Below are 23339 nucleotides of genomic sequence, written 5' to 3'. Positions count from 1 at the left end.
TATAGTCGAAAAACCAAAACATTCAGCGCTGCTGTCACTGCAGCAGAGAAAGCAGCTTTGTACGTGGCGATGAAGCACTCCAGGGGAGTTGAAGTCCACACATGGCAAAGCAGACACCGCTGTCGATTAACCAGGTCTGCTGGGTCCCAAGCTCCCCCCATCTCCACTTTTCTTAAGGCAGGTTAGATTCCAAGGGATTTCCTCTTGTTCTTCCTCATCATAACATCGGGTGGTACCCAGTTTCCTTTGGCCGATTATCCAGGTGTAAAGCGGAGTTAACTCCAGGGAGGCAGTGGATGGAAGACCAACAGGAAAGAACTAAGGTGGCTGACCTCTTCTCTTACTTCCCAGGCCCTGCTAACACTTGTATCTGTGTGTCCCCAGTGCAGAATTTCCCCATTGATAAAAGAGTCTGCCCCCTCTCTGTTCCCCAGAGCCACCGTGCACATCCAGGTGAACGACGTCAACGAGTATGCGCCCGTCTTTAAGGAGAAGTCCTACAAAGCGACGGCGATCGAGGGCAAGCGGTACGACAACATCCTAAAGGTGGAGGCGGTGGATGCCGACTGCTCCCCGCAGTTCAGCCAGATCTGCAGTTACGAGATTGTCACTCCGGAGGTTCCCTTCGCAATCGACAAAGACGGTAAGGCAGGGGCCGGCTTGTCACGGAGGAGAGCCTTTCCGGATAGCGATAGCGCTTAGACTTATATACCGCTTCCCAGTGCTTTCCAGCCCTCTCTAAGCGGTTGACAGAGTCAGTCTGTTGCCCGCAACAATTTGGGGTCCTCATTTTACCCACCTCAGAAGGGTAGAAGGCTAAGTCAACCTTGAGCCTGGTGAGATTCGAACTAACTGCCAAATTGCAGGCAGCCAGCAGTCAGCAGAAGTAGCCTGCAGTACCGCACTCTAAGCACTGCGCCACCATGACTCCTGCATTTGGACAGTGGCCCCAAATCCCTCTGAAGTGGCCCAGATCTTTGTTTTAAGTGGTCCAAAGGACCCACGACAGAGGGCTGGGCTTGCCCTGGCGAAGTTGGCAGGCCTCACAGCACAGGGAAGGACCTCGAACCCATCACCTCGTCACTTTGGGGGTAGAGATCATCATAATTTCCTTCCTCTCGACGCAAGGATGCCAGTCATTTTTATTTGTGGCCTCTTTTTTTTTTAAATAACATTTTTATTGAGTTATAAAATAATACAAAATACAAAATAAATAGGAAAGCAGTGGGGAGGGACAAGGAAAAGAGAAGTGAAGAAAGATAAGAAAAAAGGAAGGAAAAGGAAGGAAGGAAGAAAGGAAGGAAGGAAGGAAGGAAGAAAGAAAGAAAGAAAGAAAGAAAGAAAGAAAGAAAGAAAGAAAGAAAGAAAGAAAGAAAGAAAGAAAGAGAAAGAAAGAAAGAAAGAAAGAAAGAAAGAAAGTTTTGACTTCCGACTCTGTTACAGTAAAATAAGGCATTCACCTCAAATGACAATGTTGCTTTTCCCTGACAGCATAAACAAGCCATTTCTACAAAGATCTATCAATCTAACAAATATTTTTTTTATTTGTGACCTCTTAAGGACCTGCTCTGTTTTTGAAACCTGTCTCCTTGCCTTTGCCAGGTTACATTAAGAACACCGAGAAGCTGAGCTTCAGCAAGGAGCACCAGTATAAACTCACCGTCACGGCCTACGACTGTGGGAAGAAGAGGGCTGCCGAGGATGTCCTGGTGAAGATCAGCATTAAGCCCACCTGCAAACCAGGCTGGCAGGGTTAGTCTCTCTCTCTCTCTCTCTCTCTCTCCCCGCTTCCCCCTTTCCCGAGCTCCTCGCTTGCTTGCTTGCTTGCTTCAGGCACCAAAAGGCCGCAACTGTCTCTATTGACGGTTTCAGGCTGGAGCAAAAGAATGGAGTACGAACCAGGGACGGGGTCCCTTTCCCTCTTCCCCAACATCCATCTGGAGACCTGCGATGAGCCCATCACTTCCGTCCAGGCCACCGTCGAGTTGGAGACCAACCACATTGGGAAAGGCTGCGACCGAGACACCTACTCGGAGAAGTCCCTTCACAGGCTGTGTGGTAAGCCGAAAGAGTCCAGGCTTCTCTGGGGTGTGTGTGTGTGTGTGTCTGTGTAGCCGAGCATCTCTTGGCTACAGATTGGATGTTGAAATGGGGCACAGAAGCCTTTTTCCTACCTTGTCTCCCCGAAAATACAACCTACCCTGAAAGTACATCCTAGCTTGATTTTGACACATGAGCCCGATATAAGCCCTATCCCCCAGAATAAGCCCTAATTTAGACCCCGCCCACTCCAGAGTGCACAGGTGAAAATTAAGCTGGGGTGGAGATGGGGTAAGGGTGGAGCTGCCCTACTACTTACCTTTTGACAGTTGTAGCCAGGCCTCACATACTCCAACAACTGCCTTGCCGGCCCATTTCTTCAGCAGCCGGGAAGGCTGGCTTTTCTGGAGGCCTCTGTAGCTTGTAACGAAGCTCAGGATCGATCCAGAGCTCTGTTATCGGCTGCAGAGGCCTTCAGGAAATCCTTGCCAGCCACGGAAGAAGTCCCCGAAGGCCTCTGACAGCGAAAAGGAGGCCGGGGGTGATGCATACAAGTAAGGTTAGTCAGTGGATGACTTCCCCCCCAAAATAAGACCTGGTGCCTTTTTTTGGTGGCAAAAAATTATATGACAGGGTCTTATTTTGGGGGAAACACGGTAATGTCCCCCAGACCAGTTAAACAAAGATGCCAGGTTAAGACCTAAAGCTTTTCTCTCAGTGTAGCACCAAAATTTTTTAACCTGCCAGAAGGTAGAGTGACCCGATAGCACACCTGCTGCTTTCCGGCCCTCTCTTTTTATACACCTTAAATCCTGGACCTTCATAGGCGCCTCCTCCGACACCGCGGAGCTGCTCCCTTCCCCAAGCAACGCAGCCAACTGGACCCTCAACCTCCCAACTGACAACGGCCACGAGAGCGACCAGGTCTTCGAGTTCAACGGCACTCAAGCCGTGAAGGTGCCGGAGAGCGTGGTCACCATCAGCATGAAGGAGCCCTTTGTGATTTCCGTCTGGATGAGGCATGGCCCCGGGGCCAAAGAAAAGGAGACCATCCTTTGCAATTCAGACAAGACAGGTAAAAGAAGTGGAGGGTGCTGGACACCTGTTTGGCTTGTTGATCACCCCACACCTGGCCTTTTCAGCCTCGAGGTGGTTGTTGTGTCGTTCACCAAAGACCGCACCCACAACATCCGTTGGAGAGCATTAGACATAAAAATAGCATTGTTTCTCCGTACTAACCCAGTGTCAGCTTTGGAAGCCATATTCCACGCCGCCACATAGCCTGAGAAAGTGTGTCATGCCCCTGGTGGAGACTGACTTTGAGGAAGAGGGGGAACAGCCGACAGGGAGTGGAAGTGTGGCTCCGGAGGTTGTGGAGGAGGCTGGGGAAGGGCAGAGGCCGGCTGGGCAGACAGAGGTGGACCCAGGCCCATCCCCTCTGCATCCTAGGGCACGCAGGGAGGAGAGGATAAGGGAGAGACGTGGTCTATGGGGGAGGAGAGGGCCTTGATCCCCTTCAATGGGCTGCTGCTGTGACAACTGGATAAGAGGATGGACATGCGTTTGGGCGAGTGCTGGAAACAAAACGTGTAATTATCTCTAGTTTATGGTTCCTCTCTGAGTTTGGCATCCTTGCCAGTTGTGTTATCTGTGGACATCCTCCAGCCCTTATCTTGTCTGGTTTATCTTGCTTTTTTCCTTCTTCGTGTAATTGTGTGGGAGTTTTTTTGGTCTTCCTTCAAAGATATTCGGAGCTTGGAAGCAAAGTGAAGGAATAAAAGAGGCTTCCCCTTGTTTTCTGTGACTGTGTTGGTTTTGTATCCCACCCTGGGTCCTCACAAAGTGGGAGGCGGGTGGATTCAATTAAGTAGCTCCTAAGTAGACAAAATAAAACTCTTCCAGTTAACTCAAGGACATTTAGTATGGCGCAGGATGAAATGAGGATCTTACTTTTGGACGGATCTGTGATGGGGCCATGCGATGTGATGACAGCCAAGCGGGGGATGGATTTGTAGTTTGGGAATTTGTGGGAAGCCCTAAAAAACTTCTAGAATTGGGATTCCACCGATGTGCCAAGTGCTAGTCTAATAAATACTTTTTGAGATGTGTTTTACTGACTGGAATGGAGTTTTGCTGGAAGGCTGACACCCAGCCGTGGGTGTGGGGTGTTTTCAGCCTGTCTGGGTGTTTTGTGCTGGCCGGGAGAGCTGGAGCTCTGCACCTGGCCTGGTGCCTCTTCCTTCTCCCTAGCAGCACGTCACAATCTGATTACTTGGCATATTTGGAAAAACACAACAGAGCAGATCTGATTGTGGGGGGGTTTTTTTCCCCTCCCAAGAGAAGATCCTTTGCTTTCCCTTCCACTCCTGTCTCTAGTATTCTCCGAATCAGTTTTGTGCCTTGGCGCTTGCAAGCACTTAATGGCTGGATTCCAGCTGGGATGTCATTTCATGGGTTTTGCAAAGAAAAGGAGGTGAGTAGACCCCACCCCACACCCCACACCCCAGCTCTCTTTGTTTCTTCTGCAAGAGGGATGGAGGTTTACTGTTTCATCAAGTGTCTGGCTGACAGTTACCGTATTTCCCCATGTATAAGCCACCCCTTTTTCCAAAATTTTCAAGCCCAAAAGTAGGGGGTGGCATATACAAAGCAGGTACACTTTTTATACGTGAAAAATGCATAAAATAATAAAGTAGGAATAAACTGGTTTTCCAGCAGTATGCTATACTTTTTGTAAAAATTGTACATGATGATACGATTACGAGTGCGAGTACTGCGATAGAAATGCATACGCTAGGCATCGGCCTGAATGCTTGCGTTCCTACTCTCGTTCGATCGTAGATTGCTAGCGTCTCCGCACCGCTTTCAGGCGTCATGACGAAGTTGTAGATCTAGACGTCCGAATTTTGTTTCTTTGTAAATTTTCTTTCTTCATAACTTGTTTCTCTAATAAAATATTTTTTCAAAACTTCACAGTCCAAAAATTGGGTGGGTGGCTTATACAAAGGGGGTGCTTATACATGGGGAAATACGGTAGTCAAGTCCATCCACGTTCCTTGTTACATCACTGCAAGATTCTTTGCTTTTTGAGCTACAAGGAAGGAAGAGTTGGCTTTATCCCTCTCTCTCCCCCCTCTCCTCCTTCCCCCCCTCTCTCCCCCCTTCCTCTCTCTCTTTCTCTCCTCCCTCTCCCTGCCTTTCTCTCCCCCTCTCCTCCTCTCTCTTTCCCCCTCTCTCCCTCCCTCTCTCTTTCTTTCTCCCCACTCTTTCTCTCCCTTTCACTCCCCCTCTTCTCTTTCCCTTCCTCTCTCTCCCTCTCTCTCTCTCTCTCTTTTTAATTGGCTCCAAATGAATTTATTTACAGAAGGATCAGGAAATAGTGACCATGCAGGTTGTGTTTATTCTGAATGTTTCTCTCCCCACCTACCTCCCAATTCCAGGGAAGTGGCTCTGGAGAGGGGATTGTCATTTCCGTTTCGCGCCATATCAAGTGTTTCCTGTCACTTAACAAGAGGGGATATTTGGGATGCTGGAAATAATTACTTTAGAAAGGGAAACCTTGGAAACCGATAACGATTAGAAACACATGCTGGTTTATTTAGAGTTCCGCCAAGGTCTCCCTGCAGAGAAAGCCTTCCGTGGAGCTGCGTATTCCCACCACGCACGCACATTGACTTCTGGCTCTTAAAAACTTTCCTCCTCCTCCTCCTGGAGGCCTCCCAGCCTTCCGGCACCCCACGGCTAACGTTTATTGGACATTAATAGGCCAACGATGGGTCTGGAAATACATTTCGAGTCCTTGTTCTTGGGTGTTGGAAAAAAACAATGCTCTGGGCTTGCATGCTGCGGTACTTAGCTGTGGTTTATTGGCTCAACTCTAGTTGGCCTGGTTCCCACCGAGCCAGAGGAAAAGTTCTCCTCCTGTTATTTGCTGAAAGCTGGGGCTCTTCCAGATGTTGTGCGTTTCCCATAAACCCCAGCCAGGGGTCATGGATACCAGCGGTCCCTACTCGCAGTCACTTAACGCCCCGGTCACTTCTCATCTTGATTATTGCAACACGCTCTACATGGGGCTGCCCTTGAAGAGCATCCAGAAGCTCCAGTTGGTGCAAAATGCAGCGGCCCGTGCGGTTTTATGCAGAACCCAGCAGTCACATGTATCACCTCTCCTGCAGGAGCTGCGTTGGCCGCCGATTTGCTTCTGGGTGCAATTCAAGGTGCTGGTTGTCCCCTTTAAAGCCCTTCATGGCTTGGGACCAGGTGATTTGAGGGACTGTCTCTTGCCGGTCACATCTACCCGACCCGTCAGAGCAGGGAGACAGGGAATGCTGTGGGTCCCATCCCCGAGGGAGATACACCCGGTGGGACCCAGAAGATAGGGCCTTCTCCGTGGTGGCTCCTTCTCTCTGGAACATCATCCCCCACCCCCAGAAATTAGAATGGCCCCCTCACTAACACTCTTCCCAAAAGACCTGGTTTTGCCAGCTGGGCCTGGGGAACCCAGAGAGGGATGGAGCCCATCAAAAATGGCTCCTGTGATCTGCTGTCATCGGGGCGGAGGGGGTGAGAGTTGGTTTTTTATTTTTTTTATTTTGTTGTTTGTTTTCCCAAATTTTGGTTCTACTGTACTTTACTCATTTATTTGATTCTTTTTTGTTAGTTTTTATGGTTTTTAATTTTTTTTTGTTCTAAATACGGGTTTTACATTGTGTAAGCCGCCTCGAGTCGCCATGGGCAAATAGGCGGCAATATAAATGGATGGATTGATTGAACGAATGAATGAATGAATAAATGAATGAATGCATAATAGCAGTTGTAGTGACCAGCAGCACTGGGAAAGACCTATTTATGTCAGTGTTCCAGAAAACAAACTCCAACTCCAAAAAGTCCCGAGACAGGCATTTTTCTCCAAGTTCCATTTTATTAAAGTTGTCATACTGGCACATCTGGGGAAAACCCGAAGCTGAGAGTTCCGGCTTTTTCCCCTCAGTAATTCAAAAAAAAACCCCACCCATCAGTCCATCAGATGGTCCAATCCCCAATGGTCCCCCAACTGGAGACATCCCACTCCTTGTCCAGGTGCAGGATGACCTTGACCTTGACTGAGAAGAACAAATGCTACTCTGTCTTAGCTGCATCCACTCTATGAAATCCCCCCTCCCAATTTCCCAGGCACTGGAATGTGGCAGCATGGAAGCTTCTGGTTGCTAGCATGGCTCCCCAAGGCTGACATACGATTTGCCAAAAGCATCCAATACACATTACCCTGGACGCGTGAGGGGGAGGGAGATGGACCGCTAATTCTGTTCTTCTCCCGCAGACATGAGCCGTCACCGTTATTCCCTCTACGTGCACAACTGCCGGTTGGTCTTCCTCTTCCGCCAGGACCCCTCCGAGGGGCAGAGTTATAAGCCAGCCGAATTCCATTGGAGGTTGAACCAGGTGGGCGCAAAAATTACGTCAGCCACCCTTGGTCGATTCCCCTCCCTATTGAACCACAGCTCTTCCCTGGTTAGAAACTCCAGATTTCCCAAATGGATGGCCTGCCCCGCGATGTGGTTGGATCCGGCCCACCGGGGCCATCCTGGAAAACCGGTCCGCGTGGCTTCGGTCCGGTCTACCCAGTGCGAAGAGGAAACATGCCAGCAGTTTGGGGAGTAGCTTCAAGCTGGCCGCACCCACCCAGTCGGCCACGCCTGCCCGGTCCCCCCGAGGTCAACCACAGCCCTGATAACGGCCCTCCGTGAAATTGGGTTTGACACCCTGGCCTAAAGGGGCTGTAAGTGAGGCTGTTTGGTTCACCTAGGTAAGTTTGGTGGCCCTCGATCAAGGGTATAAGCCGGTGCTACCTGGAGGCGCCCGATTCTGAATTGCTACCCACCTACATTAGATTATGATCCTTGCTGGCCCATCAAATCCAGAGTGCAACCTCATTAAAATCTTCCCTCACCGTCCTGCCTTCTCTTGATCATCTCTGGCAAAGGGTGACCCCCTTAGAGCTTCGTTGTCCTGCAGTTCCACTGCCCATTTTTTCTGTGAAGGTCTAGTTAACGTCAACCGCCCCATTGGCGTATGCTGCAAAAGAAACGCCTGGGATGTTATTTTAACTAAGAGTATAATTTTACTGACAAAGCCATACAGGCACAGGAGACGCGAAGCCAGTCCTGAAGTTTTCCTGGGAAAGCCGCATAGTTAAAATCCTCCTTTTCTTCCCACCTGGGCCACCCACTGTCCATTGTCCACCAATTCAGGGCAGTCCCTTGGTTTTGAGAGAGAATCTGGCTCCGATCAGAAGGTTCTCATCGTTGGACCTTGATGGGTCGAGATTCTCTCCCAGGCCACGGACAGGGCCCGTGAATTCCTCAGTTGCACCCCGTCCCGCCCCCAGCCACCCATACATTCCAGTCATGCCCCTCCCTGGCTGCGAGTTGGCCCTGACAGCTATGAATCTTTCACAGGTAAAGCTGGGGATGAGTCCCATCCTTTGGGAATAACAAAACGGAGGTTTGCTTCCCGCTGGTCTTTCTAAGCACTTGGTTTCCCCCTTCCAGGTTTGTGATCAGGAATGGCACCACTACATCCTCAACGTGGAGTTTCCGGCGGCCACGCTTTACGTCGACGGGGTTTCCTTCGATCCCTTCCCGGTGACCGAGGATTATCCGCTCCATCCCTCCAAGATAGAATCACAGCTAGTAGTCGGAGCTTGCTGGCAAGGTAAGCAACCTCCTAGATTTTATCTTGATGGCTTATTTATGGATCGGACTCCCATTTGGGGGTTAAATGGCCTTCAGCTCACCCAGTCAGCTCTCCGTGGCAAGAGCAACGAGGCTGTTTGAACCAAAGAAATTCAGAAGAGTAGCTTGGATTTAATGCGACATCAGGTCACACACAAGCACCCCTTTTCCTACTTCTCCCCAACGCAGACAGTTGCCTTAACCATTCTAAAGAAACACTTAATTTGTTGTCATCTTGAGAGCTGTTGGTGAAGAAAAACGTGGAGTGAAGAACTTGAACAGGGCCAGGAGCTCAAAATAGATACCAAACCAGAAAGTCTTGGGAGAATGTTTTTTGCTGGCTCTGCCTTTCCAGCTATAGATTTTACGAATGGGGTTGATTTGGATATTTGCCAGGATAATTAAGGCTGCGTGGGATGGCGGTTTGTTGGGGGGGGTCTGTAAAAATGCTGCAGCCCGATGATTTAACTAACATTCAAAGCAGGTTAAAACAGCCCTTCCCCTCAGGGCAACGGTATAAGGCTGAGTCACAACATCAAAGGCGACCGAAGGCTTTTCCCCTCATTGGCATCCTCAAAAAATGGACGCTCGGATTAATTTTAAGAAACAAGTCCTACACCAATATTTTTGCACTGTAATTCTTCCATTTTTTTAAAAAAAAAATCCCATAATGGCGCAGTTTTTTAAGGACTGCTTTAAAGGACTTTTTTTAAAAAAAAAATCGGGTTGTTGTGGAGAAAAACGTCCTTTTCTGTAATCCCCCCGCTATTCAATTGCTGTTGAGCGTGAGGTGCCATCAAGAGCCTCACGCAGGAATTTGATAACCGTAATTGAATTGTGTTAAGTCAATAGGGGGATTAGGTTTAGCGCTCCATTAAACTTTAGTAGAAAGAGGGACGCAGCCGGAGAAGAAAATCTCCTTTCTCGCTTCCTCTCTTCCTGCAACGCCACAGAGGGAAAAAATGGCTCCAAGTTCATCTTTGGACGCTTTTTGGCTGGTCCTTCGGGGTTAGATCAGGGTCTGGAGAATCTCCCCACAAGGGCGCTGCAAACTTTGCTTAGCTGTTTTTATTTGATATATTTAGAAAATCGATTGAGCCGCCTTACTCGCTCGTGGCGACTCGCGGCTCACAACCAATACGAACACGATATTATACAAATGCTGTAAATATTATAAAAAAAAAACCCAATGACCTCCCACCTTTGGCGACAGCACACTATTAAATAATCCCTTTAATGGGCTCCGTCCCACTCCGGTTCCCCCAAGTCCACTGGCAGATCCACGTCTTCAGGGCCTTCCAAAAGGCTGTCAACGTGGGGGCCAGTCTAATATCTGCAGGGATAATGTTCCAGAGAGAGAGAGAGAGAGAGCCAGCACAAAGAAGGCCCTTCTTCTGTCTCCCACTACCTTATCTTAACAGAACTGGAAATCCAGGTGGGTGACCTTGAACTGCGACAGGTTAAAATATCCAGGCCCTACCTAACCCCTCCGTTCCTGTTTTTTCTTCTCCTCCCTGTTTCTTGCTTCTCCACAGAATATTCGGGAAATGAGAATGACACCAACCAAGCGACCGAGAACCCTACAGGTTGCTGGCAGTCTTTAATTTTTTTTTTTTCCTTTTTTAATGCTTTCATGCCCAAGGCAAGCTTATGGCTTCATCACACATAGCATGACCGGCCGGCATTGCATTACTGTGGCCAACGGAGGGAAACCTAATCACGTTGCCGAGCTTGTATTATTATTTTTTCATTGCACTTTTCTTACGTATATATTCACTTCCTCTTTGGTTTCTCCTCCCCTTCCCTCTTTCAGCAATAACCTCCCCCCCCCATCATGCGTTCATGTGCAAGTCAATAAGCCATGAAGATGGCCTTGAAATCAACAAGCGCGTAGACTTATATACCGCTTCACAGTGTTTTTTAGTCCTCTCTAAGTGTTTACAGAGTCAGCCTATCGTCCCCCAGCAATCTGGGTCCTCATTTTATCCACCTCGGAAGGACGGAAGGCTGAGTCAACCTTCAGCCAGTTGGTTAGGATCGAACTCCTGGCAGTGGGCAGAATCAGCCTGCAATACTGCATTCTAACCACTAGGAAAGGAGGGAGGGAGGGAGGGAGGGAAGGAAGGAAGGAAGGAAGGAAGGAAGGAAGGAAGGAAAATAGCAATAGCACTTAGACTTATATACTACTTCACAGTGCTTTCCAGCCCTGTCTAAGCAGATTACAGAGTCAGCCTTTTGCCCCCAAGAATCTGGGTCCTCATTTTACTGACCTTGGAAAGACGGAAGGCTGAGTCATGGTCTTAGTGGATGGTGGCTACTGCAGGGTGGGACCTATCGTGGACAGTGGCTTCTCATTGGCCCCTAGTTGGCTTCCTCAGAATTAAACAGCCACCCCAAAGCAAGGTCTCTGCAATTCCTCTCCTGTCCTTCAGCCATGGAAAGTCGCTGGCCCAACCTTAGCCTGATCGCTTGTCCCAAGCTCATCCTTGGGGAGGCCTAGGGAAGGCGGCTCCTAAGGAAGCTTCCTTAGAGGAAAAGAAGGATCTCACCGATCCATAAAGAGAAAAGAGAACGGGATAAATTGTAGAGGTGTGCACAAGATAGAAAATGTATTTTTTTTTTCGCCCCTTCAAACCAGAGGCCTTTCTGACGAAGCCATCCTATCAATTCGAGCAAACCTTTTCAAATAGGATTTTTACAGGGCCAGGCTGGCGAGGATTAGTGGTGAGTCATAGAATGGTTCATGTCCAATTTTTTATTTTTTATTTTGGCTCCTCTTAGTGCGGTCGCAGGGCGATGAGCAGATGGCTGCATTACCTACTGACTCCCGTGTCTAGTTTTGGAGGGCATAGCTTGCTACCTTTAACTTCCCAGTTTGAGGCCACTGAATGCATTTTTTTTTCTTTAATGTAAAATTGCCTATTGCCAAACACCCAGCACAGATACCTTTTAAAATTATTATTATTATTATTATTATTATTATTATCAACTTAAACAGTGACATTGAAAAGCCAAAAGAGAGGCTGGCTTTCCTGCAATAATGTCTAAAGGTTTGATGAAAGGCTGCTGAGAAGATGGGATTTCGGTGAAAGCTACATAATATTTGCATACCAAAGGGAGTTGTTTCAAAAAGTACTTCCGTGGCGTGTGGATCCTTCCTTTCCACTGGTTGCAATTATCTGTCCTGTTTTAGCCAAGCTGTCTCAAAATCAAGGCCCCTGGACAGGTGTCCTTCTAAAGGCCCCTTGGTGCCACAACAAAGCTCGCTCATCCCATCCCAGCCCTTCACTGCATGAACGAGCATCCATTTTTATTTTCTATTCCTCCCAACTTCATCGCGCTTGAGCATAACTGCGCGTCGACCTCCGGGACAGGCAACTCACTAACTGCATGCCGTCGGAAAGCAAAGCCGAGCACGGTGCGCGAGTGGCACCCAGGCCCTAGAGGCTGCCGAGCGCCAGGGCTCAATAGGACTGCGTTTGCTTCCTTCCTTCCTTCAAGGTGGCGACCAGCGGATGGCTCAGTTCTTCCGCGGCAACCTGGCTGGCTTGACCATCCGCTCAGGGAAACTGGAAAGCAAGAAAGTGATCGATTGTCTGTATACCTGCAAGGAAGGCCTGGACCTGCCTACCACAGACGGCGCTGCGAAGGGCCTCAAGGTACTTTCAGAATGCTGCTACGGGAGGGGCCCAATTGTGGTCCTTTGCGAAGGCAAAGAGAACCCCCTTCAGCCTCCAGGCTGCTTGGGCTGCAACTCCCAGCGTCTGTGGGCCAAGGGAAGGCCTGCAAACGGTTCAGGTTTAAGATATTTCTCGCTTCTTTAACATAAAGAGAAAAGCACGCTACTGAAAACCTCCTGTTTTAGCAGCCTTGCTGTTTATTTATTTAGCCTACCGCAAATGGGGGGGGAAGCACTTTACAATTGCCTCCTCGATGAGCAAATATGAAATTATTTACAAATTCAAAGCTCAACTGTACATGATAGTGTGGCGTACAGAAAGTCTGAGGTTTCCCTGATATGCACTCAAGAGGGTTGCCATTATCCTTGGTTGGATGCCAAGCAGGTCAGGTTCCAGCCTCCGCAGCTAAAATGTAGAAGAGTTGTATCCAGAGATTAAAAAGCACATTTTAATTGATGAGGAGGTTCCCAAGGAGCCTGTGCCCAAAGTGCGTGCGCACAGGGCTGCTCGCAGGAAAGAGCAGTTGCAGCGGCACGGGCGACTCGGGAGTAAGGCTGCAAGATAAGCTGTGAAGTGACCGCTCTTTGCAGGAAGCAAAGACGTTTTGAAACTCCTGCCTCATGGACATTGCAGTATCTTAGTTGGTATTTGTAGTTTCTTGTGTTGTAAAATATTTCTAGGTTAACCTTATCTGTTATTCTTGGCAGCCTTGCACAGTTTTGGCGAGGCTCGTGCTTATCAAAGGTAAATTAGTTTGCAGCAGCCTTTTTTTTCACCAGGGATTCGTAAGAATCATTTAAAAGGTTGCTGTTCCTTTTGGTTCGTGTTTCTTTTTTTGGACAAGGGTTTGGGTCAGAACACTGTGCTTTTTCTTACCCTCATTCCAGATCCACATGAACCCCAGCCAGTCAGCCCTGAGTTTAGAAGGAGATGATCTTGAGAGGTTCGACAAAACCATGCAACGCATCTCATACGTCAACTCGCGTCAGTTCCCCACCCCCGGCATCCGGCGGATCAAAATCACAAGCACAGTGAAGTGAGTCTTGGTGGCGGGTGGAGAAGAGGAGACGCAACCAGGGTTTGACTTGGGGGTGGGGGGTGCTTGGTTGTTATTATGGGGCAGGATGTTTTGGCCTCGTTCTCACCTTTGAGAGTGGGGCTGTTAGTTCTGGGAAGAATCTGACCGGAGGTTTGGGATACGGTAGGGTAGGATAGGATAGGAAATAGAAAATAGCACTTAGACTTATATACCGCTTCACAGTGCTTTGACAGCCCTCTCTAAGCGGTTTACAGAGTCAGCCTCTTGCCCCCCAATGATCTGGGTCCTCATTTTACCCACCTCGGAAGGACGGAAGGCTGAGTCCACCTTGAGCCAGTCGGTCAGGATCGAACTGCTGGCAAGTGGGCAGAGTTAGCCTGCAATACTGCATTCTAATCACCGGGAAGAAGGAAGGAAGGAAGACAACAATAGCACTTAGACTTATATACCACTTCACAGTGCTTTTTACAGCCCTCTCTAAGCGGTTTACAGCGTCTTCCTATTGCCCCCCCAACAATCTGGGTCCTCATTTGACCCACCTCGGAGGGACGGAAGGCTGAGTCAACCTTGAGCCTGGTGGGATTTGAACTGTGAAATTTCAGGCAGCCGGCAGTTGGAGTGGTTGGTGCAGGCTAAGCTCCTAAGGGCTGTCAGGAGGAATCCATATGCCTCAGATTTTTACAGAATAGGCGTGATGGCACTTCTCCCTGCGGACCTGAAAATACAAATTTGATGTGGTGGCATTAATATAAATAGCGCGGAGGGGGGGTGGATTATTTGATAATGTGAAGACAATGGCCTAGAGGTGGAGCTCTCGCCTCATAATTGGAAGGCTGTGAGTTCGATCCTAGGTAGAGGCAGATATTTCTTTCTCTGGGCACAATGAGAATATATCTGCTGGGGGAAAAAAAAACTCCGCATTGGTGACAGGAAGGGCATCTGGCCAGTAAACACTCAGCTCCATTCAGATGCCCAGACCCCACCCTGCAAGGGATTATGGGTTCATTAAAAGAAGATGATTTGATAATGTGAAGAGTAACAATAACCAAGGTCAGGATTGGAGGATCAGGTTGAAGGTGTTGAAGATCTAGCACGCTTTTGTCAACCTGGGCAACATGCTGGCTGTGGAATTCTGGGAGTTGAAGTCCACCTGCCTTAAAGTGACCTAGGTTGAAAAACACTGGTCTGGTGTTCAACCCAAGCTCTGCGCGTACTCTCTCATGGAAACCCCCCTCCCCCCTTCTGATGGCCAGGACGCCTTACCTTCCCAGGTGCGCCCACAACGAAGCCTGCATCTCTATTCCGCTCGTGGAGGGCTACATCATGGTCTTGCAGCCCGAGGAGCCCAAAATCAGCCTGAGCGGCATCAACCACTTTGCCCGTTCGGCTTTGGAGTTTGAGAGCCCCGAGGGCGTGTCTCTCTTCCCCGAGCTTCGGATCATCAGCACCATCACGCGGGAGGTGGAGCCCGAAGGAGAGGGGGAGGAGGACCCTACAGGTGAGACACAGGGATGGAGGAAGAAAGGAAAGACTAAACAGCCCTCTGTTCTTTTCTCAAGCAATTGCTTTTCTCCAGAATGGAGCAAAGCAGCCTCTTCTCCATCAAATGGAAGCGGACGTTAATTTTTGGAATATTTTCTCTTCGGCTGAGCTTTATTTTGGGGGGTGTCTCTCTTTATTCTGCCCTGAAATTCAAGGGTGAGTGGATGCAGGGTCAGATTTAACAGTGTTTGAGGGAAGTGGGTAGTCAAATGGAATGAATGAAAGAATAAGAGCGGGAGGGAAATAAAAGGAAGAAAGAGAAAGAAAGAAAAAGGAAAAAATATAAAAGGAAAGAAGAAAGAAAGAGAAGGAAGGAAGGAAAGAAAGAGAGAGAGAGAGAGAGAAAGAAAGAAAGAAAGAAAGAAAGAAAGAAAGAAAGAAAGAAAGAAAGAAAGAAAGAAAGAAAGAAAGAAAGAAAGAAAGAAAGAAAGAAAGCCAGCTGGGTGACTTTGGGCTAGTCCCTCCCTCTCAGCCCAGCCCACCTCACAGAGTGGTTGTAGTGGAAGAAAACAGGAAGAGGGACAGGTGTTGGATACCTTTGCAACCTAATTTGTACAAGTAATAAAGGCAGGCTGCAGATAAATATATATATTTATTTTTGTGTATTTGGCAATCGGGACAGGATAGATGAACAGAGAAAAACATCCAGCATCCATCGAGGGCAACACAGATTTTACAGGGAAAGATTCCAGTGGGGGAAACCACTCGATGAACGGGGCAGTGATGTCTCTCCAAAACCTACAAGCCATTTCGTGTTTCCTTCCTCCTGATCAGTTTTCCCCCTTTCTTCTCCTTCCCAGTCCAAGAATCCTTGGTGTCCGAAGAGATCATGCATAATTTGGATACCTGCGAGGTCTCGGTCTTGGGGGAGGAACTGAACCGGGACCAAGAGAGCCTGGAGGTCGACTTGGTACGGCTGCAACAGAAAGGAATGGAAATGAGCAGCTCAAGCCTCGGCCTCATCCTTACTGGTACGGCCCTCTTTGTCCTTTCACCCCCTGGAGAAGGTTTACATGCAGCACTAAGCCACAGCTATCTTTCCAGGACACTCTGCCTAAAGGGGGTCAAACTCAAGATCGTTGAGGGTCACCTCAGGGTTATGTTTGGCCTCGGGAGGCCGGGGTGCAGCGAGAGGCCAGCTTGATGTCACTCGTGTCAGGGGCACCTGTGATCGCTTGAGTGCCAGTGAAAACGGGCTCCCAAGTTCCATTTTCGGCTGCGGTGGCCCCCTGCAACCCTCCGCCAGCGAAAACGTAGCTCCGTTGTCCCTGGTAGAAGCCCCGCGGGCCTGTCCCCCGCTGTTTCCAGGACCAGATCTAAATATCCCATAGGCCGGGTCTGGCCCCCCCGGGCCTTGAGTTTGACACCCCTGCTCTAGCTCCTTAATCGTAGCTTGCAATCTGCGGAAATGGGGTTTTCAGGGGCGGGCTGCCGGAGATGTGCAGGGATTCGGGAGAGTCCCTAGTTAAGATTCTGTGCAGTTTGGAGAAGCCCCCAAATCCCCACCCTTGGCTGGCCCCACCCAGCCCTCCCAAGAGCCCCCATGCTACCTGTTTTGGATGCAGGGAAGTGCAAGACGTGCACGGAGGCTCAGAACTGGGACCTCCCAAAAGTTCGGGAATTTTCCAGCTTCCAGGGAGCCTCCGGAGCCCAGGGAGGCCATTTTCACCCTCTCGGAGGCTTCAGGAAAGCCTCAGGAGTCCGGGAGGGCAAAAATGCTCCTCTCTCCCCCCCCCTCCATGGTGCAGGAGGCCAACTAGGCCACGCCCACCCAGCAGCCAGGCAGAGAACCTTTTGCTAAACATTTTTGAAGCCCATCCCTGGGGGTTTTGGCCGAACACGGCCTCCAAAACAGCATCGTTGGTTTTTTTTAGCTCACCCGTGTCTGCTTCTCCGCAGGGGTGGACACCATGGCCAGCTACGAGGAAGTTTTGCACTTGATCCGGTACCGTAACTGGCACGCCGTCTCGCTCTTTGACCGGAAGTTCAAGCTGGTGTGCTCGGAGCTCAACGGACGCTACGTTAGCAATGAATTTAAGGTGGAAGTAAGTGAAGGAGTCCACCCCCCAAAAAAGTGACTTATGACAGTTTTTAACCCCGATGGCCATTGCAGCATCCCCGTGGTCCCCTGATTTAGCTGTGTTTCCCCAACTGGGCATCTTCCAGATGGAGGACTTCAACTCCCAGGAGTCTTAGCAATAGTTCTGCAGATGGGGGGGATTTGGGGAAGAGGACTCTCCGTTCGGGAAATATAGATCAGTCAGTAAGGTACATGCGCGTGCACACAGACACGCACACACACCAGGTTTCTGCTGCTGGTTTCCTCAAACTCTTTGTGTTCCCCTTTCTCTAATCTTGCATCTGCCAGGTGAACGTCATCCACACCGCTAACGTCATGGAACACGCCAGCCACATTGCTGCCCAGCAGCCTCAGTTTGTGCAGCCTGTCCATCATTCCTTCGTTGACCTCTCTGGCCACAACCTCGCAAACCCTCATGCAGGGTTTTCCGGTAAGGAACACTCATCCCTTCCTTAAACCTCCCCGTTGCCATTTCCAAAAGCTCCCCAGTTTTTGGGAGAGGCAGCTGTTGAGATGCCATTAAACCAGGGTTTCTCAACTAAGGTCGCTTTCAGAGGTGTGGACGTCAACTCTCACGATTCCCCAACCCGCCACGTTGGCTAAAGGGAATTCTGGAAGTTGAAGTCCACACGTCTTAAAAGTTGCCAAGTTTGGGAAACACCGCATTAAACTAAATTGCATGTGAGCAACACTTGAAAGATGCTAAAATTTAGGCCTGGGATCCTGCTAGCTTTCTGAAATATGCCTATTGAGAACATTGAATAGGAAAAAGCAGAATATCCAGGAACGTCCCATCACCAAGCTTTAGACGTCAGTCTCCTGTTTGTTGCCGCCATGTCATAAAAATGTTGGCAAATCTAAATATATAGACAGTGGACCGCTGCAAATTACATTTGTTTTTTTCTGCCTGCCTGTCTTGGGATCTTCCAGCTCTCGAGAAGGGGTAGCAATTAGAAACGTACTCGAGGCAAGAGGGTCATTTTTGTCGAGTTTCTAGAGTTCTGCAGAAGCGCTGCATGAATATATGCAAGCTGGGAACTGCCGTATTTTCCCCCAAATAAAGACCAGGTCTTATATTAATTTTTGCTCCAAAAGATGCGTTAGGACTTATTTTCTGGTTAGGTCTTCTTTTGGGGGAAATGCGGTACTAATTGTATCTGGCTGACAATCTTAACAGGGGCTTATGTTTAGGGTAGGGCTTATATTATGAGCACCCTGAAAATCCTGCTAGGGCTTATTTTCAGGGAAATATGGTAGATCCCCCTCTATGAGTTAGCCCGTTCTACTTCTCCACTTATATCCACGCTGTTCTGCCCAAGGCTTATGGAGACACTAACAAACACACATGTCCCCAAACCCTGTTTTCTTTATTTCAACGACTGTGGATTTTAGTCATTCACAACCTATAATGAGTCTCAAAAAGTTTGTAAATAGTCCCTTGGAAGTCTGCTAAAGTCCTTCAGGATAAGTCTGATAAGCACACACCTTTACCTTCCTTGAAATGCCGCCAATGACTAAATGTCCAGTTAGTAATACAAGGCCAAAACGGAACTCAAATTCAACACCGAGCTTCAGGTTTCAAACCAACCAGTACGAACGAAGTTGCTTCCTGCAAAGATTCCCGTCCCTTTGCTTCTCCTTTATGTTTTATGGGAGGGCCAATCACCTCCAAGCCTTACTCCCGAGTCGACCTTTTTGTTTCAGCTACTCTCGCCTTTTAGCAGCTCTGTGCATACGCGCACTGGGAACAGGCTCCCCTTGTTCCTCTGCCTCGCTGCTGCCAGATTTTGGAGGCTCCAGTATCCGCACATAACTCCCAGATGGTCCTGGCCCCATCTCTGTATCGGATGCAGGACCCTCGTCCGAGTCCTCCCCACACTCCTGGATTGGCCCATGTTCCTCCCCACCGTCCGACTCTGCTGCTGTCTCCACAGGCTGCCGACGGACCACAACACACGCAGATTCTGTTTCCCTAGATCAGTTGCCCCAAACTCCTTCTCCCCCCACCCACCTAGAACAGGTAAAAAAAAATGCATTGCTGCATTTCCTGCCTTCTCTTCACACCTAACTCCTTCCTTCCTCTGAATACGCTTTTCCCCAGTGGTTCCCAGTACCGCCACGGTGGTGATTGTGGTGTGCGTCAGCTTCCTGGTTTTCATGATCATCCTCGGAGTCTTCCGGATCCGAGCGGCTCACCAGCGGACGATGCGGGACCAGGACTCCGGGAAGGAGAACGAGATGGACTGGGACGACTCTGCCTTGACCATCACGGTTAACCCTATGGAGGTAAAGGCTGGTTGAGAATCTCGGCTCGTCCTGAGTTCATTCATTCAACCACTCACCCACCTACCTACTACCGGTATCTATCTCCATCCATCCATCCATCTATCATCTACCTATCATTATACATATCTATCTACTGACCATCCATGCATCCACCCAGCCACCTATCATCTACCTACCTACCTACCTACCCACCTATCTCAATAGCCCTTAGATTTATATGCCTTTTCACAGTGCTTTCACAGCTCTCTCTAAGAAGTATACAAAGTCAGCCTTTTGCCCCCAACAATCTGGGTCCTCATTTTACCCACCTCAGAAGGTCAGAAGGCTGAGTTCAACCTTGAACTGGTCAGAATCGAACTCTTGGCAGTGGGCAGTACTGCATTCTAACCACTGCGCCACCATGGCTCTTCAAAGCAGCACTCAGCCTATTTTACGGTTTCCATGGCTTGACTTCCCGCATGTGAAACTTCAACGGCAAGGAAGGACCCCGTTGGGTTGGGAAGATTTCCCCCAAATTGGGGCCCACTCCCCTCCGTATCATTTGTTGAGAAGCGGCTCCTGATTCTCATCTCCGTCCCCAACCTCCACACACCCCTTTCACACCCATTGCCCAAAATATCTTTGAGTGGCGCTCTTTCCTCTGTCCATCCTCTTCTTCTGTAGCCTGCCTGTTCTCCTCTCAGTGAGACTTGACTCTCGTCCGAGGGGTTGAATCTCAGAAGGTGACTGGCCCCCACCCCCGGGTTCTGTCTTAAGTTGCCTCCTCCCCCCGAAACGGGAGACCCCCATGAAAGACTCTTGTGTTTCTCTCTTTCCCAGACCTACGAGGACCAGCACAGCAGCGAGGAGGAAGAGGAGGAGGAGGAAGAGGAAAGCGAAGACGGGGGCGAGGAAGACGACATCACCAGCGCGGAATCGGAGAGCAGCGAGGAGGAGGAGGAAGGGGGAGAGCAGGAGGAGGACCCCCAGCACGTCAACCGGCAGCAGCAGTTGGAGTGGGACGACTCGACCTTACCCTACTGAGCCCCCCCACCTAACCCCCCCGCCCAACGCTCCCTGCTGTCCTTGTCGGGTTTTCTTTCATTTCGTTTCGTTCTCCTGCTCCGGAGAGCGCCGGGACAAACCACTTCCCTTCCTTTTCAGGGGTCCCGGGGGGGGGGGGGAGGCCAGACTGTCTCCTGGCCCCGTTAAGAGTTGGCCGGTCTCCCTTCCCTCCCTCCCCTTTCGTGTGTCGGGCATACCCTCCCCCAAATCCCTGCCTGTAGAAATGTAGCTAGCCCTCTTCCTCTTTTCGGTGCCCTCCGCTCTGCCCACCCCCCCCGCCAGCGACTGGATTTGTGGTGATTTCCTTTTCTTTTTTTTAACTTGCAAGGCCTTGCCTTGTGTTTCCTGGTCCCAGTCAGCTCCTCCCAGCGGCCTTTTTTTTTTTGCAAGCGATGTTTCCCGCCCGCGTCAGCATAGGGGCGGCTCTTAAAGCAGCCGCCGTTTTCGGCATGCAGAGGAGGCTGCTTTAATGAACCGCAGGGGAAAAGGCGTGTAAAACATGCCCGGATCGAATGCTTCCCCTTCCTGGGTTGCTTTTTTTTTTCGTTCTTTCTTTCTTCCTTCCTCCGCTTTAGAATTAAATTTTATTTTTTTATTATATCATAGAGGGCTGTTCTCTCCCCTGAAAGCAAAAGGGGGGGAAATCCCCCCGACCGCTTGTCCGTCGACCGAGAGCTAACCTCTTTTTTGTTTTTAGTCTTTTTCTTAAAAAAAAAAAAATCGCTTTGGTTTTTAAGCTGATTTTTCCGTTGTCTCAGCTCTTCCCCACGATGATTTCCAAATATTTCTTTTCTGCGCCCCCCCCCCTCCTGTTCCTCTTCTTCCCGACTCTAGTGCATGTGTAAAATGGCAGAATGGGGGGGCGGGGGGGTGGAATCAATATTTAGGAGATTTAACAAGACTTTTTAATATTTTGTAAATACGTCGGAACTATGTAATTATGTCACTTGTGGTAGTGAAAACATGGCTGGGGGAGGGAGGGGGGGAGGGAGGGGAGAGGGCCGCGCGGAGGTTTCAAATGACGATGAGGATGATGACAATGAAGAATCATGCAGCGTGGCGTAGCGATTTTAAGTTTGTTTTTTTTCCAGAATTCCTAAGGCAAGAAGCCTGGGACAAGTTTTTAAGTAGTGCAGAGAAAACTGAACAGCCACCTCGGAGTTGAAGGACTTGACGGCAGTTTCACACGAGGTCTGTGGATGGGTCCAACCCCTCCGCCCTTTTTTTTTTTAATTAATAAATAAATGAATCCATCTTTCTTTCCGAAAGGGGGGAAAAAGAAAGAAAGAAAGAAAGAAAGAAAGGTGGTTTGTCCTCTCGGCCACCTTCGGATCCAACTGTTGTTATCCACAGAAGCAACATGGCTTCAGCTTTGGTGGCTGTTTTGAAAGCAGGTTGCACCCAGGAGCCCTTTCAAACACGGCCCTCTCTGGGTTTACACACTACACTTTCTCAGGAGTTGAGCCACCAAACCAGATCCAGATCCAGAAAGCTGCGCGGTCCAAGTTCACCTCAGCTGCTGAGGAAGGCTCTTTTTTTGGGGGTGCCATTCCTCGTTTTGTTTTTTTCGTTTTGTTTTGAAAACACTCCCATTCATTCCTGTAGCTACTACAACACTAACTTGAGATGTGGGGTGTTTCTTATCTCCAGCTGCTTATTTTTTTTATTTTTATTGAGGGGGGAAAGAGGGGTAGGGTCTTTGTATACCCCGAACGAATGGGGGCTCTTCCTTCCCAACCTCCCCAAAGCGATCGCATCAACATTCCAGATAACGTTGAAGAGTGGTCCAAGAGAACAGACCTAGCTGTTAAATAAAACCTTGCCTGGATGATTTGTGCCCGAAGCAGAACGATTTCTCCAAAAGCCGTTTACGCACCGGTTGTAGCGGCAGGAAATGTCACATTCTCCTAGGTGGAAAGAGGGGGTTTGGGGGGGGGTAGAGGAAGGGATCTTCTCCCTGTTAATGCAACTTTTTGGGAAAAAAAAGAAAAAAAACACAATAATTTGCTTTTACGGTTCTTCTCTTGCTCCGTGGCCAAAGCGGCAAAAAGCCTGTTTCTAATCATTGCACAGAGCACACATACACGCACAGAGAGACACACCGCTTCTCTCCTGGTACATGGTAGATCTGCCCCAAAACTGGCAAAAGCACAAAAAAAAAAAGATTTTAAAAAAGAGAGGAGGATTTCAGCTGCAAAAGTATAGAAGTTTTTTTGTTGTTGTTGTTCTTTTTAAATCTTTACAGCAGGAAGCAAGGAACAGAAAAGGAAAACGAGTCAAGCCCGTGGCAGAAATATTCGGACAGGTAGAATTCTCCCTTTGGTCCCGGCCATCCCACCGTGAAAAAAACGGGCGTGCCTGTATCAGTTGGGCAAGGGGGGGGGTGGTATGCTTTAATTACATCTCCCCCCTTTGAGAACTTTGGTTCACTGCCAAGCCAGGAGTTGTACAGGGTTTCCTTTGGACCCGTCTGATCTCCGCAGTGCCTTTGGCAAATGGGGCAGCTCCGAGAGCCAAGCGGCAGTTTTCACTCCCCACCCTTCAAATCATCACCTTGTCTTTTTGGCAAAAGCAAAAAAAAGAAAGAAAAAGGACAGGAAAATGTAAACGGTTGATCGATTAAACAGGCAAGGGAAGCAGGTTTGGAAGATTTCCACATGCGACTTTTCACTGGGAACACTCTTAACTTGTGTCTGAATTTGTCCTGTGTTTTGTTGTCACTGTGTAGAGAAAAACAAACAACCACCCCGCACCCTTAAGCCTTTTTCTCCATGATCCTGTCTCTGTTTAGCAACTGTATTTTAGAGACTGTAAACCTAATCGTGTTCACTCAGCCTCCCCTCCCTCCCTCCCATACTAAAATGGAAAGGCTATAATTTCTTCCCCCCCTCTGA

General features: G+C 49.1%; 1 protein-coding gene across 4 annotated transcripts in view; it reads left to right on the top strand.

Moving 5' to 3' along the window:
* The window catches only part of CLSTN1 (calsyntenin 1), a 42196-nt gene extending 19012 nt beyond the window's left edge, over window positions 1–23184 (top strand). For 2 of the 4 annotated variants that reach the window (XM_026715695.2, XM_026715694.2), the window contains 15 exons: window positions 435–643; window positions 1603–1752; window positions 1873–2058; window positions 2867–3115; window positions 7361–7482; window positions 8592–8754; window positions 10310–10360; window positions 12276–12433; window positions 13342–13490; window positions 14765–14991; window positions 15836–16006; window positions 16935–17080; window positions 17404–17545; window positions 19217–19401; window positions 20221–23184. In XM_026715695.2, the coding sequence (XP_026571480.1) occupies window positions 435–643; window positions 1603–1752; window positions 1873–2058; window positions 2867–3115; window positions 7361–7482; window positions 8592–8754; window positions 10310–10360; window positions 12276–12433; window positions 13342–13490; window positions 14765–14991; window positions 15836–16006; window positions 16935–17080; window positions 17404–17545; window positions 19217–19401; window positions 20221–20424 (2512 nt within the window). In that variant the 3' untranslated portion in view covers window positions 20425–23184. The remainder of the gene's footprint in view (window positions 1–434; window positions 644–1602; window positions 1753–1872; window positions 2059–2866; window positions 3116–7360; window positions 7483–8591; window positions 8755–10309; window positions 10361–12275; window positions 12434–13341; window positions 13491–14764; window positions 14992–15835; window positions 16007–16934; window positions 17081–17403; window positions 17546–19216; window positions 19402–20220) is intronic. The other 2 variants (XM_026715697.2, XM_087914913.1) reach the window with 1 other exon arrangement.
* Window positions 23185–23339: the final 155 nt, after the last annotated feature.

The sequence above is a fragment of the Pseudonaja textilis genome, chromosome 18, assembly GCF_049901715.1.
Source record: "Pseudonaja textilis isolate UNSWEBS1 chromosome 18, rPseTex1.2, whole genome shotgun sequence".
NCBI classification, from domain to species: domain Eukaryota; kingdom Metazoa; phylum Chordata; class Lepidosauria; order Squamata; family Elapidae; genus Pseudonaja; species Pseudonaja textilis.
This window is presented reverse-complemented; position numbering and strand designations above follow the sequence as displayed.